The sequence below is a fragment of the Cuculus canorus genome, chromosome 13 (assembly GCF_017976375.1).
Source record: "Cuculus canorus isolate bCucCan1 chromosome 13, bCucCan1.pri, whole genome shotgun sequence".
Taxonomy (NCBI): Eukaryota; Metazoa; Chordata; class Aves; order Cuculiformes; family Cuculidae; genus Cuculus; species Cuculus canorus.
The window spans coordinates 11,878,165-11,895,968 of NC_071413.1; the positions used below are offsets into that span (position 1 = coordinate 11,878,165).

The 17,804-nt window shown below is 37.8% G+C and overlaps 1 protein-coding gene across 1 annotated transcript in view; it reads left to right on the top strand.

Annotated features, from left to right (window-relative positions):
* The window catches only part of TENT4B (terminal nucleotidyltransferase 4B), a 40,696-nt gene extending 23,897 nt beyond the window's left edge, over positions 1 to 16,799 (top strand). The window contains exons 3-12 of the mRNA XM_054079079.1: positions 3,470 to 3,516; positions 6,371 to 6,491; positions 8,051 to 8,158; positions 9,846 to 9,974; positions 11,165 to 11,378; positions 12,087 to 12,213; positions 12,314 to 12,417; positions 14,219 to 14,406; positions 14,945 to 15,109; positions 16,458 to 16,799. Coding sequence (XP_053935054.1) covers positions 3,470 to 3,516; positions 6,371 to 6,491; positions 8,051 to 8,158; positions 9,846 to 9,974; positions 11,165 to 11,378; positions 12,087 to 12,213; positions 12,314 to 12,417; positions 14,219 to 14,406; positions 14,945 to 15,109; positions 16,458 to 16,637 — 1,383 coding nt within the window. The 3' untranslated portion in view covers positions 16,638 to 16,799. The remainder of the gene's footprint in view (positions 1 to 3,469; positions 3,517 to 6,370; positions 6,492 to 8,050; positions 8,159 to 9,845; positions 9,975 to 11,164; positions 11,379 to 12,086; positions 12,214 to 12,313; positions 12,418 to 14,218; positions 14,407 to 14,944; positions 15,110 to 16,457) is intronic.
* Positions 16,800 to 17,804: the final 1,005 nt, after the last annotated feature.

Genomic DNA, 17,804 nt, shown 5'->3' on the forward strand with positions numbered 1-17,804 from the left:
TTATATATGTAAAACTTACTTTCATTATAAAAAAAATATGTATTTATGTACAACTTTGAGGCCTGGAGAAAATAGTCTTTCTTTAACCTACAGAAGCTGGTTTTAGTAGCCATAATCTAAGAAGGGGAAGCAAATTACAAGCTGAACCACATAGTAACAGCTGACTGCTGCCCTAAGTGTCTGAGAAGCAGCACGCACCAGGCAGTTGAAAGCCGAAGTTCGCTTTAAACTGTGGACAGTTTAAACTGCTGTGACCATCTTTCTTTGCTGTTTTTGAAAACGTTAGAGAGCAGGAGCGTGCTAGTTCCTTGTGTTATAGTCAGTAACTGTTCTTCAAAGCCTAACTCTGCATTTTGTCTGCTGTTATGTCAAGGATGAATTCTCCTGTTGTATGCCCTTCCATTTTCTGGTGGCTAGAAGGGAACCAAACAGTGACAACAGCATGCTAGGTTATAACCTGGAAATTACTGTAGTGATATTTTTCTACACTACTTTACAGATCTGCTTGGAAACTGAACTGCTGAACTCAACTGTGTTTGACTTTGACAGCCTTTTGTTGTAACTTTTTAGTCATTTGTGTTAATCACTAACCCTCTGGAAATCAGTGTTGATTTAACTACTTGTAAGGTTTAAGTTTTGAGTACATGCTCTGAGAAGGTGGAGTGTTATCTGGTCCAATGTCCTCTGCTTTAGCTGTAGTGTAAAGCAATAAGTTAATGTTTAAGCGGTTTATTTTGAGTCATGGATGCAGCAAATCGCAAATCCAGCTAAAGTAAACTCGTAACTTAAATATACACGTTTAGTTTGTAGTTTCTCTAAACACGTAGGTAAGACTTAAGCTATAAAAATCACATAGCAAGAACAGAATAATCAGACTTCATGGATCTGAATGTACAGAGAGTGTAGAATGTGGCTGTGCGCATACATTTTTTTTCCTGTTCCACTTAGGAAAATGCTGAAAAAGCAGATGGAGGGGGACTAAAACTAGGTATCCTAAACTGTTACTTTATTTATAGAAGTTAGCAATTGTGTCATTTGCTCTCTTACTCAAGGGAATGTGCTTAGAAGGAAACATTCCTAGTAAGTGAGAACTGTTCTTGGCATCAGCAAGGCTCTGACCATAAGAAAGGCTTTAATTACACTGAAACTGAACAACCCAAATGAAAGCATTTTAAGGCAAAGTTTTTTTTTGACCAGTTGAATATGAAAATTTGACTATTGAATAAGTAAGTACTTCTAGAGTAGAATTTAGGACACATTTGTCATAATGTCCTCAATGTCACATTTGAGTATTATGTGGCCTCGTAGATCTGAAAAGAGGTAACGTTGCATACCTCACACACTTCAGTTATGAAAATACTGGGAGTGGAAGTAGAAAAATGAACTCTATTTAATTTGACAAGCTTCAGAATATTCTGCTTAGTGATGTAGAAGAAAGGAAAATTTAAACTGGCTACAGATGGATTTTTATTGTTTTGATGATGGATTTTGGTAGTAAGGACTTTCCAAGCTTTTGTGGGTTTCCAAGTTGTGTTGTGCGTAGTGAGGACGTATTTAGACACATACCATAATGAAAGCTCCTTCTGGAACTTTGGAATTTAATATGAACAAGTTTTCAGAAAGGTAGGATAAACAGTAACAACAGCATGCATGAGTAGGATTCCATTGCAGTACTGTGAAATCTTAAATTATGTTATGAATGCAAAGACACATCTCTGCATAGAATAAAAACATAATTGGCAGTGTTGGCACACAGCAAAAAGTAATACTCATGTCTCTCAGGTCCTACTAGTATCTGTATTTGGGTTGCTTTAAATATGTACATGGCTACAGAGCTGCAACAGCTTGAATTCCAATTTGATAATTCATCAAAATCCTTTCAAATTTCCCTTCCCATTTCAACACTCTTCCATCTTTTCAGAATTGATGAGGGAGGGATTGAAGTGTGGGTGTGGGTCTCTTTTATAATAATTCAGTGTTTCTCATACTCCAAATTATTGTACTACAGCAGATGTTGCCTCATTCCTTTCGATAAAGGTCATATATGTTGTATCAGTAAGTTTATGAATATTCATAAACTGTTTATTCAGTAAAGGCTCTCTGCTGTGCAGCTGAACACACTATTTTGTTAGATAATGTGAAAAGCACATTTAGTGTTTTCTAAAACCATCAGTAGTTGCTTTATTTTCTGACATTTTTGGTGGCCAAATAAATCCTGATGTGACTGAACCCAAACAATTCACAGAGGATACTTTTATTGTTATCATCCTGGATTAAAATTAGTAATAGTTACTATTATTATACTCTTAGCTTTATGATGTCTTTATGCTTTTGTCAAGACCTAGTATAATATTGATGCTAGATCTGGGTATCTCTTGCAGGCTTCTCTAGTTTGAGAATCTATGAACTGTAAACATTAAATTTTATGTCAGAATATGCTTTTTGTTGGAGGTGAGGGTAAAGGGTGGAAGAAAATAAGAAGCACTCGTACTGCTTCTTAGTCCACTGAAGTATCAAGGCACTTACTTGCAAACCATTGTCTTTTCCCATCTCCTCCTTTTTCTTATCCTGAAGGAGAAAAACATTAGAAGTGGGTCACTTGATATACAAATAGGTGTCAACAAACTGGTGTATGAGACTTATTAAAGCAGAATACACGAGTCTGTAAGGTGACTCCAAGAAACACATCAGAAAACTATCTGGTTGAAAACTAGTCCAAATGTGTACATATTTTTACTTTCAAGTCTCACCAGTCCCTCTTTGAGACTTAGTGCAGGATTCTGACCTGAGTCCGGCCTCCTGCAAGGCTTGGCTAGCTTAATGAGGACGTGGGTTGGGACAGCTTTCAGTGGAAACCTGATTATTTAAGCCTCCAGTACTAGTGAAAATCCAGCATGATAAACTAAATCTGGGGGTTGTGAAACTTTGAGTCTTTTTTCTTTTGTTGTTTAAGCAGAAATAGAGATGGGCTACTTGTGCTGTAATTCAGAAAAAAAATGCAGTGTATTTTTGTTAATGTATCCAAAACAGCGGAAATACATTAAACTTAACCTTAGAAAATGTGTTTAAAAACTGAAGGGTATACTTTGAGATATGAAAGCGAAAAATAAATTGAAGTGATACTGGCGGTTTTGTGCCCTATTATTTTTAAGCGTTTTAAAATCTTTTTGTTTATGGAGTTTTACCACATTTGGTCACGGTGAAAATCGTTGCGTTACAAAAGGTTTTCTAGCAGAAAAGTCAAAGTTCTTGATGTAGTTCATAGCAATGAAGGTTAGCCATTTACACTACATTGAAGATGTAAATACTTTAACAGAAGAAAGTACTTCTGTTCAGTGTGCCTGTCAGCAATACCAAAATCTGCCAATGGAGGGTAGCAATAACCAGCCTTTGCAAGCAATTTACTAGAACTTGTTTGTCTTCTGAAGCCCGAGAATTTGTTTTCATTTATCCTGTTCTTGTGTTGCAGGTGCAGATATTTGGAAGTTTTAAAACTGGTTTATATTTACCTACAAGGTTAGTAATTTTTCATTATAATTTCTGTACAAGAGAAAAGATAGCCTGTTCAACCTGTACCCCGTAGTGATTTATCTGATCTCCTAACGTCTGTGTTAATTGTATGTATACTTGTTGTATTAAGAAAGTGTTAAGCTATTACTACTCTGCAAACTGTTCAGAAGTATAGTAATCAAGACTATTAATTATAGTACATGTATAGGTTTTGCGTGTATGTATAAAAGATCTGAATTACTATGTTGTCAAAAAAGGCAAAAATTTTGTGATTTGGCTTCATTAAATAACTGAACCAAAATAAGTGGTTGGCCTTAAAAGAAAAGCTGAATTTTATCTCCAGAGATGCTTAAATTGAAACAGTTGAGATTATTTTGTTAATGCAAACATTAGCGCTGAAGGGAAGAGATTATGTACAAAACTGTTTTTTTCTTGCAGTCTTCTTTTGTGAAATCTCTACAATAGTCGACCTTTTCCAAATTTATTACTAGTTTTCATAAAGAAAAGTCATTACTCACTGACACTGGTATCATCTGTGTAGAAATTGTAAGAGTTTTTGACAAATAAATAGAAATGGAATGAAAAGCAGAAGTAGTTGCCGGGGATAAACACATTTAAATAATTTAAGTCTGAGGTTAACACTTGAATTGAGTTCCATGCTTGGGGAACGAGGAATTAATATCTAGTGCTGACTGCAAGTGATGGACGCCCAAGTTGTCATTTCTTCTTTTTTTGTAGGAGAAAATATCTGACAGATACTTTAATACCTGCTTTAGTCTAAGGAATTGCAGGAAAGCTGAATTGCTCTGTTTCTGTTTAGAGAGTCAGCAGTAAGGTGTACAAATAGGTGGTGTTCTCACATTTGGCCTCCTTCTTGGCCTTTTTCTCGTTGATTTTAAAGAGGCTTGATTAAACTTGATTGGATGCTGATAATGCAAGAGATGTATTTCTGTTCACATGACAGATAGCGATAGTTCTTTACCCTGCTTGATTGTTTTGAAACTGATGTAACAAGAATGCTTTGCTGTCATCTGTTTATTTCTTATACTGCCTTTCAGACGTATTTATTTCAGCTGAGTTTTTGGGTCAGAACAAATGCAAATACTTGAAAAAGAGTGCCTGAACCCACAGAAGCACTATCGTAGTACTTGCCAAACTTTCAAAGTAGCAGCATTTGCGTGTTGGTAATTAATTCACTTTTGCCTTCTAGCAAAGTTTCCCTTTAGGTTTTCCCATAGATTTCAGATTCTGCGATTCAGAAAGAGCTACAGTGTGTTTTTATTCTGTTACTCTAGGTTAGAATTTGCCTGTTATCCTTTTACTGAAAGCTAAAAGGGTACTGAAGGTTTGGACAGGCATGTTTAGCTGCAGGATCTCTGTGTTATTTTGCAGGCAATATCTCTACTGAAGGTGACAACAGAGCTGCTTTTTCTCTCTTGATGCGCATCAGGGCAATGTCTCCTGTTCTTCTCTGACAGCATCACTAGTGGGTTTAACACTAATTTTGTTTAGAGATGTGACCAGCAGCACATCTGCACAAGAGATGTGACCAGCAGCATTTCCTGCTCTCTGAGTGGGTTTTGAACATCGTTTAGTGAAACTGGTGGAGTGCTGCCTGTCCTTGTCAGCTAAATGGGATGCAACTGAAGTGCTGCTAAACTTGCCTGCTGCTGATGCTGCTTTTGGCCAGAGATATTTTGTTTAACGTCAATGTCATTTCTTTGAGATTGTTAAAGCAGTGTTGTCTGGGAATCAGCAGACCTGTAGAAACTATGGAGGGGAAAAAGTATTCCTAAAGTTTTTGGTATTTTCTGTTACACATAACTGTTCCGTATAACATAACGTGTTCCGTTCCATTTCACTGAAGTCACCTGCTAGTATAACTGTCAGGTTGCATGCTCACCTCCCTTGGGTTCCCAACCAAGCAGAGGAAATCAAAGAAGAAGTTGGGGAGTGAAGAGGAAAAAGCTCAGGATCTCAGAGGAGCTTTCACTGTTTTCAGTTTGAACACCAGTCACCTTTTAAATTTGAGTTTAGGCGTTCCATTAGGGTGTTGGCTCCCTGTATAGTCAAATGAATATGTATGTGCGTAGGGAGGAAGTGAGGCAGGATGGAGACCTCTCTTCAAGGAGCTAAGTTAATGAGTGAGGCTAATTAGATGGTTGGATGTTATTTAACAGTTTGTTGCTTCATGAAGTCAAAGTTGTCACATTTTCCTCTGTTCTTCCCTGCTCCCTGTTCTTGGCGCTACAGTCCAGCTGCTTACCATGTGGTCAGTGGGGCTCTGATCACCTAGAAAACCAGCTTTGAGTTGCAAAGAAGCAGGAAAATACCCCAGAATGTTTTGAGTTTCTTTTTTTAAAGGCTGGGCAGAGGGGAGTTGGTTTCTGCCAGGTCCATTAATATGCTGAATGCACTGTGGATTAGACAAATACTTGACCTAGAGTAAAGGGGAGTGGACATGGGCACACACCTGGGAGTAGAGGACGGGGAAGAGGACTTTCTCTTTCAGTGCAAGTTGTCAGATATGCCTCACTGATTAATACCGCCCAAAGGTGGTGATTCAGAAGAAGTTAATTTCTTGCTCTGAATCACTCTGCAGGAGGTGATCTGTCTCTGCTGGCACTGGCTTGAGGATATTTGTATATCTGTCCCATCCCCTTTGTAACCTGAACTGTTCTGTATTTCTCCAAGTGTAAGAATTCATCCTCACCACTTTCCTCATAAAATTAAGAATAAATTATATTGTTAAACTGCTTTCTCTTAGCTTTATTCTAGTTATGCGTGGATATCAGTTGTTTGTATTATAAGTGTACTGGTCTTTTAATTTGAATAAATCTGTATTTTCTTTCCATTTCAGTGATATTGACTTAGTTGTGTTTGGAAAATGGGAGACATTACCTCTTTGGACCCTGGAAGAAGCTCTTAGAAAGCACAATGTAGCAGATGAAAACTCAGTAAAAGTTTTAGATAAAGCAACTGTAAGTTTGGGGGAAGGGGGCATTTCCTCTAACCAAGAAAGATTTTAGTTAAAAGGATGAATTTGCATAAGTAGAAACTGTTTTATATAGAAATTGGAAATAGAACCAATAGAACCTTTTTATTTAGTATGGGTTTTATTATTGAAAAAATACTTGATAGTGCTCCAGTAGAAGTATTTCTTCTGCAGGGGGAATGATCAAATTTTTCCATACTGCACAACCTACACCTGCTTTTAAGTGAAGTTATACTGGTCATTGTTGTGAATTAATGTGATTAGACTTGTGAATTTGTGGTCTGAGTTTGTACAGAAGGAAATTATTTATTTTTTCTCACTGCAAGTAAGCAGATATAATAGATTTTCACATAGAAACAGTAAGTGCAGCCTTGTATAAATATACAGTGATATGTCTTGTGCAGGATAGGATTAATTCCATTAAAACGCCTACCTTTTTGGTAATTGTAAGGGTATTAAGAGTGTTAAGAGTTCAAGCAAGTGTCTAATTGATGGCTGTTACTAGTAGAGAGATCATTTGGAAGCCAGTAAAGTGGAGACATGTCAGAGTGCTCTCGATATGTTGTGCTTCCTGTTTGAAGATAATTTTGATGAGAAATCAATGGCCCAAAATGACACAAGTGTGTCTTCCCTTAAGAATATCTATCTATTATGATTTATCTTTATTTCACAGAATCACAAAATTGTTTAGGTTCGAAAAGACTTCTAAGATCATCAAGTCCAACTATAAACCTAACACTGCCAAGTCCACCACTGAACCATGTCCCTAATCACCACATCTACTTGTCTTTTAAATACCTCTGGGGATGGTGACTCCACCACTTCCCTGTGCAGCCTGTTCCAATACTTGACAACCCTTTCAAGTGAAGTAATATTTCCTGATACCCAGTCTAAACCTCCCCTGGCACAGCTTGAGGTCACATCCGCTCGTCCTGCCACTTGTTACGTGGGAGAAGAGACCAATGCCCACCTTGCTACAGCCTCCTTTCAGGGAGTCGTAGAGAGCAAGAAAGTCCCCCCTCAGCCTCCTTTTCTACAGACTAAACAGCCCCAGTTCTCTCAGCGACTCCTCATAATTCCTGTGCTCCAGACCTCTCACCAGCTTCGTTGCCCTTCTCTGGACACAGCCCAGCAGTTCAGATTCCTTCTTGTAGTGAGGGGCCCAAAACTGAACACAAGATTCAAGCATTTGTCTCCCTCTATTGTTTGTTTTTCCCATTAGAACTGTATTTCTGCACCAGGAACTGACTAAAACCAAGTTACAATTAATCACTTTGAAGATGAAGTGTAAGTTCTGTTAAACAGGATAGTAAATTGAAATAGCATTTATGAGTTAGAAGAGCAAAGTTTATATAAACAGATTGGCAAGGAGAGTGAGTTCATAAATAGATGGGACTCCTGTTTTCTCTGTCAACCTCTCTCTACAAATTCATAAAATATTTCCTTTTTACTGGTGCATGTAACTATGAATGAAACCAAATGTGTCTTAGAAATCTGTATTGACTTAATCTGCCTTTTTTTCTTTTTTTTTTTTTTTTTTTGCAGGTACCTATTATTAAACTGACAGATTCCTTCACTGAAGTAAAAGTTGATATAAGCTTTAATGTACAAAATGGGGTTAAAGCTGCCCAGCTCATCAAAGATTTTATCAAGGTTAGGCAACTTAAAATTAGTAATAACAACATATTCCTGCAGAAAGTCGAAATAAACTCTTCTGGATTGAATGTTTTTTCAACAGACAAATGCTAATTAAGTAGAATAAGTTAAATATAGTAAGTTATTGTTGAGGGATTCGTTAATATCTGTATCATAGATTACAGTTATTTTTATTTAATAAATAAGTTCATTTTTGTTAGGATAAATGAGCTTTAGTATTTAAAATTTTGAGGTATTGTTATGCTCTTTTCCTTCCCTTCCCATTCCTTTTTCTGTCCAGTGCATTGTACTCTTACAGTAAACATCTCGTCAAAGCAGTAGAAAATTTTTCTTGGATTTTCATCCAAGAAATGAAGCTGGGGGACTCCCAGCTAGGCTTCCCACATGGCACTTTTCCATATGGCTCTTTCCTAGCAGCCCAAGCCAAGGCCAAGCAGCTGTGCCGCATTGAAGCTTGATTTGAGCATGAGCAGCTGAGCCTGGTGTGGCAGGGGAGGTTGCCCTGGGCCCAGACATAGGGCAGGTAGTGGCTATGCTGCCGTGGAGTGTTGTTTGTTTAACTTGGAGAAAACTCCACATGCACTTGCCGAGTGACTTCATTGGTGTTCTCGAGGATCTCTCTGTAAAACATTTGCAAGGTGTTCCCTTAGCTCTCATTTTTTCCCAGGTAACTTGGAATGTCTAACAGAGGCATTGTGTTCAGTGTTACCCCTGGAAATAAGGCTTATTTCTCTTCACCCAGTTTATTTAGGAAGTCGGAGGCATCTGAAGCCTTAATTAAGGGTTTGTAGTTTCCTGAAAAAATCCCGTCTTTGTATCTTGGTATATACTGATACTCAGTGCTTCAGCGTGTGACTGTAAGTTCATAGTCGTTGAAAAAGGTGGTCTTGGGCTCTTCGATTAATACCTAATACCGTAAGACTCATGCAGAGAAGTTCTTGGAGAACTTTTCCCATTAAATGTTTTGCAATCACAGATACCATGGTCCACATCTTTTCTCTGACACTAAGGAACTTCTTAGCTCTGTGTTGATAAAAGGAGGGATATTATTGAGACCCCCTTGCCCGCTTCCCCATGAGGGGATGTGCAAAGTGCAGGCGTAGTGCAGCTTCCACTGCTGCTCAGAGAGTCCATGTTCTCCACATGTGTAGCATATGCACACCTCTAAGGGAGTCCATGCAGACAAAGCTTTTGAAGGACCAGTTACCCAAAGGTAAGTATTTGGCTTCTTTGAAAATCCTACCTGGATGTAGTAAATTTGAATGACTGTTTTGAATTCTGGGCATCTGAAGTACTTGCGGAACAGAAGTCTCAGTCCACTTTGGGATATCACTTTGGTTGAAGCAGGAAGGTTTTGTTACAGACGTGGATATCTCCATAGTTCTTCCTTTGCTTTCCTTTTCACTTGTATGAGAAAAGCAAGTGCATTTATATATGCAGACAATATCATTCTGATTTTATGAGTAATAACTTTTCTATATTGTTAATATCTACTGCTGGACTTGAAGAGGTAAAATAACTGCCTCGATCACAGGCAAGAGTTCTTGGCTTCTCTATGGTTACTAAAAGTAGGAAGTCCAAATTATCCTTAGCTTTGAAACTTAAGATGGGTTCTATGTGCTTTCTTAGCATCAAATGTATATGTGCGTCACAGTATCCTAATACCTTTGTTTTTCTCTTTCAGAAATATCCCGTATTACCATATCTAGTTTTAGTATTGAAACAGTTCCTATTGCAGAGGGATCTTAATGAAGTATTTACAGGTGGAATTGGTTCTTATAGCCTTTTTTTAATGGCTGTCAGTTTCCTTCAGGTAAGCTTAATGAAATCTATTGATGCTGTTGGTACAAAAACACGTTGCATTAAGAAGGAAATTAATTCATCCTTAAATTTAATCATTTAAGTTACCAGTTCTGTGGTTTTTCACTCCCATTTAAAAATAGACACATCCAGCTGTTCTCTGTTATTCCTCCCATACTGGTACTTCTGTCATTAGAGGTGTTTGGAACATCCACTGGTGTATTAGTACCAGGCACATATGTCATTCATGGTAAAATAACTTGACTATCGTGTAACTTACTTGAACAAGCTACATAGGTTCGTGTTCAATGTGCTTTAACAAATGCAGTGGAATTTTGTTTGTTTGTCTAGGTTTTTAAGCTGGTATCAAATAAATGTGCTTTAGAACTTTCTCTTAGATTTAAGAGAACAAAATGCATGAACTAAATCTATGCTGTTATTGGGGGAAAAAAATACTATAGAAATGTGAAGTAGCCAAGTTCTGGCTTGATAAACCTCACTCTTCTTGTACTGAATGTCATTGTGTAACGGGTTATGTGTGCATGTGTATGGCTGTACTTTTCCAGATTGTAGTTACTTTTAAACCTGAGACTTGAACTGGAGCTGGATGTTTACTGAGTGCAAAAGAATCGAAGGCACCAGGCATCTTTTTGAAAGAAACCAAGATCTCTTCCAACCCCAGTTTTTTCTTACATTGACAAATAGCATTTCCATTTGCCTCTGTGAAATAAGAAGTTTTGTATCTGTTAAGTTATGAACTGGTTTTGGTTTTGTTCCTAATCTCTTAGGCTGCGTATTTAACAGTAGAGAGGATCATTTATATAGCTGTGTGTATTAAAAGCCCGTATCTGTATTGCAAACCCAGGTTTGTGAAGTGCAAGTGTCCTTGTTTTTTTACTACTACTCTGCCATTAGTGCTGCAAGTTCACTTACTGAGCTGAAAGTTCAAATACAAACCCACAAATATTTGCCAGCCTTGGTTTTAAGAGTTAACTAGTTTATAAGAGTTTTATAGCAACTTGTTTTAAAGATGCAAAACTGTTTTATGAAGGAAATGTACATTTATATGTTTGCTTTATGTATTACATTTTATTATTACTCTTTATTGTATTTAGACATGTTTTCTGTGAAAAAGAAAAGGCACTTAAAGGCACTTGAAACTTGAAGTCTTAAGAAAATGATTTTTTTCTCTCTTCTTAATAGCTGCATCCCAGGGAAGATGCCTGTATGCCCAATGCCAACTATGGTGTTCTTTTAATAGAGTTTTTTGAATTATATGGACGTCACTTCAATTATCTGAAGACTGGAATCCGAATAAAGGATGGTGGTTCTTATGTTGCCAAGGATGAAGTGCAAAAAAGCATGCTGGATGGCTACAGACCATCAATGCTCTATATTGAAGATCCATTACAGCCAGGTATCCTCATAAATCAAGATTTAATGTATTACTAAGAAAGAAAGTTAGGGGGATGCCTAATCCAGAGGAGTTAAAGAATAGCGTAGAATGACCACCCAAACAGAAACACCTCATTCATGTCTACATGAACAGGGGCAAAGCTGGTGCCGCAAGGGCCCGAGCCTGGGCTGCATCCACCTGTACGGACATGTGGTCGCTTTCAAGCTTGTGTCACAGTGGCACCTGCCGTGTATGTGTACACCTGTGTGTGTTCTCCCATTTGGTTCTGCACAGTCGCCTAAATATGTAGTGGTTTCCTTACCTTTCTGTTAAAGGTTGATTGTTGACTTGAATGGGTGGTTTCTGGTGAGTCAAGTGCTATTCCTAGAAAAGTTACCATATTTCTGATCTAAAAAGATGTCATCCGGGATGGTGCTGTTACCTGTTTAATATATGCAGTACAGAGTTGTTGGTTTTTTTTTTTTGATCACATGTTCTACTTTTACCGAGAAAATTGCCATTTTGGATTTCTGTACACGTAAATATCTATAGGTCTTCTAAGCTCTTTCAGATATATATGGTTCATTAATCCTCTTCTCTTTCACAAGAAGTAACTGCAGAGAGTTTGGACTTAAGGGCAATTAAAAAAAATATTACTGTTTCCTGTCTGAAGGGAGGTAACCACATTTTCAATCTTACTTATTTACTGAATTATATTCTTATTTTAAGGTAATGATGTTGGGAGGAGTTCTTATGGTGCCATGCAAGTGAAACAGGCTTTTGATTATGCCTATGTTGTTTTGAGCCATGCAGTTTCCCCAATAGCTAAATATTATCCTAACAACGAAACAGAAAGGTAAATTTTATGAGTCTAAATCTCAGACATTAATTGCTTAAATTTTTGTGTGCCTAAAAATTAATTGTGATGACATTTGGGTTTTCTTCCTGGTTTACAGTATATTAGGTAGAATAATTAGAGTAACGCAAGAAGTGGCCACGTACAGAGACTGGATATCAAAGCAGTGGGGGATGCAAAGTAGGACGGAGTCTTCGTGTAATGGTAAGTCTTGGCTAAGCATGGCTGATAGTGGGAAACTTCTTGTGGTTTTTGATCATATAAATTTTATTGTTGCCCTCCATAAGGCAATGTATGCATCTTACTGTGAATTTACTTTTTTGCTCGATAGTGATGGACTTGCGTTCTCATCCAGAAAATTTAGATTTGTACAAGAATAAAGTGGCTTTACCATAACATCTTTATTCTACTGCGGTAGAGCTGGTCGGCAGAGAGGCCTTTAAGCGTGTTGCCTTGCAAAGGAGGCTTTTGAAAAGCTTCCAGCTTAAATGACAAGTGTTGTTACTGTCACGCTTTCTTTGTCCTTTAAATGTGCACAAGGCTTTAAAAAGAATTACTGGGAATGCTAGTAATTCTAAATTCTTATTTAGTTATAAATTAAATTTATAATTTTAATTTAATTCTAAATCCTTATTCTCCATTGTTCTTTTATTTTTCATTTTGAAGTTTAACGTATTGTATGTGTACAGGAGCAATATCAAACCAAGATTGACCATATAACTGGAATAAGTCTTTAAAACGGAGAAATCCTGAAACATTGAACATTGAGTTTTTGTTACTAACAAATGGAAACATCCCAAATCTAGCCAGAGAACTTGCTGAAAATGTCCTTTAAAATAATCTTCAGTTCATCACCCATCTTCTGACTCCACCAGCCATACCTCACCCTTCTGGTTTTGGGGTACTTGCTGGCTCAAAGTTTTCAAATTAAAATGAATTTTAATACTCTCCAGTTAATTTTAGAATGTTCACTACCAGAAGTCTTCTCTTGGTAGGGATTAATCGCAGAAGATGACAAAACTACCCAGTCTTTAGGCTAGGTTGGGCTTTTGTTTATTTGGTTTTAAAGCTTTTGTTAGTGATTTCCCTCACTGTCCTTGTAAATGGGACGTGTGTCTTGGCCATTCTGGATTTATCAGTCTGTGGCGCTGCTGCACCACAGCCAGGCATGGTGCAGCCCTGCCAGCTTCGGGGTAACGCTGAGATGCCCATTGCAACATCTGTATTGAACTCTTTATACAAGTAGAGCTAGTGGGGCAGCAAGTCGATATTACGTAAATCAGAGGCAACTCCGAGGTGGCTTATGAGGGATAGAATAGTAATTAGAAAAATAAAACTAATCCTGTATCAGGAAGGTAATGGTGACAGTTACGGTGGTCATCTCGTAGATTTAGTTTGGATTTAAATTCTGAATTTTTTTTTTTTAATGAAGGTAGCAGTGGACGAGGTAGGAGAGTTCTGTAACTCGTATTTTAAGTGTAGAGTATCACACAGAGCAACCAGACCTATTTGGAATTCTTATCACCCTAGCAGGTCCAGCAGAAGAAAAACGGGAGTTGCTGAGTATTGGGCATTTAGGAAGAGAATTGAAACCTTTGTATATGAGTGCTGTTGAAATGTGTCATGTTACTAAGCAGCACATCTGAGCTCTGTTGCTACCTTCTTCCATGTTTTATCTCTCTGATTTCCATCCTGAGCTGTAGGTAACGCTCGGTGGTTTTCCTGGTGTACGTGAAGGGATTTTATCAGGAAACCACGAGGCCCTCAGCAGGGGGTTGGCTTGCTGCATGCACTATACACCCCCCAACACCTGCACACGTCTACCAATGTGTATTAAAGGGGTGTACGTGTGCAGGTGTCTGCACGTGTCCCGCTGGGTGTAAGCAATACAGGATCAATACAGGAGATGTAAAAAAAAAAAAAGAAGAAGATATTTTAAAAGCAATGTCTATAGCACTTAATGTGTGGTGATAATGTGGTGATGCTTCTTGTTTGTTTTTCACAGGTAATGGAGTAACCTTGATAGTAGATACTCAGCAGCTAGACAAGTGCAACAATAATCTTGCTGAAGAGAATGAAGCACTGGGAAAACCTAGAAATAAGACTTCAGAAACACTTAGTAAACATTCTTCAAATTCTTCATCAGGTCCCTTATCATCATCATCATCTACGCTGTCCAGTTCTAGTGATGTAGTAAGTACTGGAGGTTTTCTTGTTTCGTTTTTATCAGTTTCTTTGATTCCCTGCCCCCCCTGATTCGTATTGCCATAGAACACTTTTGGAAAGCTCTGAAATGCTGGTTAGTTATTTCATCCAGAATCCTCACCTGCATGAGATGTCACCTCTTATGCAGTTTCTGCACAGGTGAGTTGCGGTGTGTTTTAGACCCAACGCACCTAGCGAGTGAATACTTCCTAAAGAGATGCAAAGTTACATAGCCCTATTTTCACTGGGAAAACTTATGTTTATAAAGATAACACTGGTAGTCCTAAACCATGCTATTGAAAAATAAAAGGCAAATCCCCAAATCGGAATTATGTGTCAATAGAATTTTAAATCTTTCTGTTCTACTCGGCAAGAATTCTGCATTGAAAAAAAATTAATATATAAAAAATTGAACACGTTTTAAGCTTTGTCCACTGCGGGCTTTACTTCTAAGCAAAAACTCCTTTGTAGAAAAGCCCCCCTTACTGTTGAGAAAAGCTTACTAATACTTTACATTTTCCCAAAGGATTCTGATGGAACGCCTTGCAAAACCTCTAAACAGCTGAGCTGTCGTCAGTCTACGACAAACAGAGTGGGGTCACAAGAAGTGTCACTGGAATCCTCCCAGTCAAGTGGGAAAACACAGAACAGCCAAACAGCCAATGCATCCAGCAACACGAACAAATCTCAGGTTTGTGAAATGTTTGGAAACAACTGTCTAGATTATTCGAATATTACATCTTACACATCCTGCATGGAAGGGTAGGGTGTTCTGGAAAGGAAACACTGTTTTTCATCTCCGTTTTAACCCACTAAAAAGCTTGGGGTAAAAAAAAAACCCTGAGATTGATCTAAAATCACTTGGTTCTCTGTTTAACTTGCATAGATGAGTTTGCAGTAGTCACTTTCCCAGCCTTAAACCAGATGAAATTGTATTGACTTATCTTTGGGAAATGTAGATTTGCCAGAAGGGTACAGCTGTGTTGCACCCATTTCCTTTCTGCCAAAGGCAGGTCAGTCCAGTCCTTACTGCAGGACTCAAGAGCTGATGCGAATTGCCTTCATGTTGTGAAAAACAGCAGAAATATGTGCTTAAAACTGTGACTGAATGCTCTGTTAGCCGTTGATACTTGCTGACCTGTCGTTCATTAAGGCGCGTGAAAATTCCTTGCTGATACATGAAATTCCCTCTCAATTCCTCCTAAAGACAAATCTCTTTATGATGAGACCTACCAGAGCTTATGCATTTCGGGGATTTCTCGCGTTGAGGAATGTTTCTATGGCAGCTCACTGATCTGGAAATATGATATGCCCATATAAACAGTGGGCGTACTGTGGGTATATGCAGTTTAAATTCTTATACTTTCTCAGAATTTAGGACTTCTATAATGTGTGAAAAAGTCTGGAATCCTCTGGAGTATTATTCCTTAAATAATTATGAAAACTTGCTGCCTCCTCCTTTTTAATGATCTATCCGTAGCCAGTAACAAGGCAGTTTACAAACTAAGCCTTGGATACACCACAAATATGTGTTTGTGTTATTATGTGGAGCTAATTCCGGTGCTGGAATGTGAATACACACAATCTGAGACACTTTGCATCTTTAAAAAGATGTGGTGTAAAATTAGTCCTGGTCTTTAAAGACTTTCGCCTTAATTTTGCCCAGAAGATGAGATTTGAGCAATCTTCATCTGTCTTCTGGGGATTATGGATTTAGGTTTCTGTGAAACACTTTGATGATTGTGAAATGGGAGCAATAGAACAGTTGTAGCCTTCTCTGAATTCAGAATGCTCGGCTTTTCTCTCTTGACCTGCACCGTTTTGGGTCTAGAGATGAACATTTGTTTGCGCTCTCTGACGTGAAACTCCGTGGTGCTGCGATGATGTCTAAGCAGCGCCTGAGGAGCTTCTTTTGCCATATACATTTTTTTAAGTGTAACACTTCGATGAGTTACCATGCTCATTATCCAGAAATAGGGTTGTGTGATTGCCACGCTTTTCTTTGGAGCACTGATTTACCGTCTCCTCTTCTTTTACAGCATGGATCTGCACGGTTATTTCGCTCTTCTAACAAAGGCTTCCAAGGTCCAACAAACTCAAGCCACGGTACCTCAGTCACAAACAAACAACATCAAGGCAGCAAATCACACCATCAGTTTTTCCATGGCAAAAAGAGGAAACACAAGAGAGATGCAGCCCTTTCAGACCTTTGTAGATAGTTGCCTATTTTATGACTGTTCTTCTGTGTGCAATGATCTCATGCTACAGGATAGTTTGATAGTGACTCCTTGGATCTCTTCCGGAGCTTCAGACTGTTCAGACATTGATTAGCAACTGCATTTTTTTTCCCAGCTCGCCACGGAACGGATCACGAAGATTGATCACTGCAAAAAAAAAAAAAAAAAAAAAGAAAAAAAAGAAAAAGAAAAAATAAAAAAAAATTTAAAAAAAATATAAAAAAAAAAAAAAAGAGGAAAAAGGCTGCTCATTTGATAAGTCATATGCTACAACAGGGTCATTTAGGATATAAAAGCTTGAATGTGAAATAAATGTATTTCCCATCAGCTCATGCTGACCAGTAGGGGTAGTACTCAGTGTGTCTGGGGGTGGTAACAAACAAATATAACACAAAAAATAGGGAAAAAAAGCAAAAAATTGTATTTTGAGGGAAACCCAGCCTTTAAAGGTGAAAGTAATTTGTGCATGATTTTTTTTATTATTTTTGCATATACTTACCATTTTATTGTGTATATATAGGTGACCATATAGGAAAACTGACATTTGTAACAGTGGATTTGTTAACACTTTTTACATAACATTACTGTTTAAATTGTAAACATAAATTTTTCTCAGGATTAGTTTGGAAAATAATCTGAATTGTCATCTTAACATCCGTATAAAGAGACATTGCTAGTTACATTGCTCAAAATTTCTTTTCTTGGCATTTAAAAGATTTACTAGAACATTTGATCTGCAAAAGCTGTTCCTCTGAAAGAAAGGTTTATGGTGGCAAATGAAGTTTTTCATTTGTATAAAGTGTATGTGTACTTTGTGTAGACACTGAGCTTGTCATCTCAAAGAAGTAACCTTCACCTTGTTTTCTAGAATGCCATTATTTCAGGCAATGGGGTTTTATAGTTGCATCCTTCTCTTCCTCAGTGGCCTCTCCTGGGCCCTTTTTTTAAAGAAGTGTAAAGACACTTGGGTTTTTTTTGGTTGGTTGGTGGTGGTGATTGTTTTCTTTCTTTCTTTTTTTTTTCTTTGTTTCCAGTTTTAAAAAAAGAAACAACAAATCTCCATTTGTTACAGAAGTTTGCATTCCTGGGCTCCTTTAATCTCATGCCTATTTGTTTGTGCCTTCCCTCCCCCTTCCAGGTCTGGGTTTT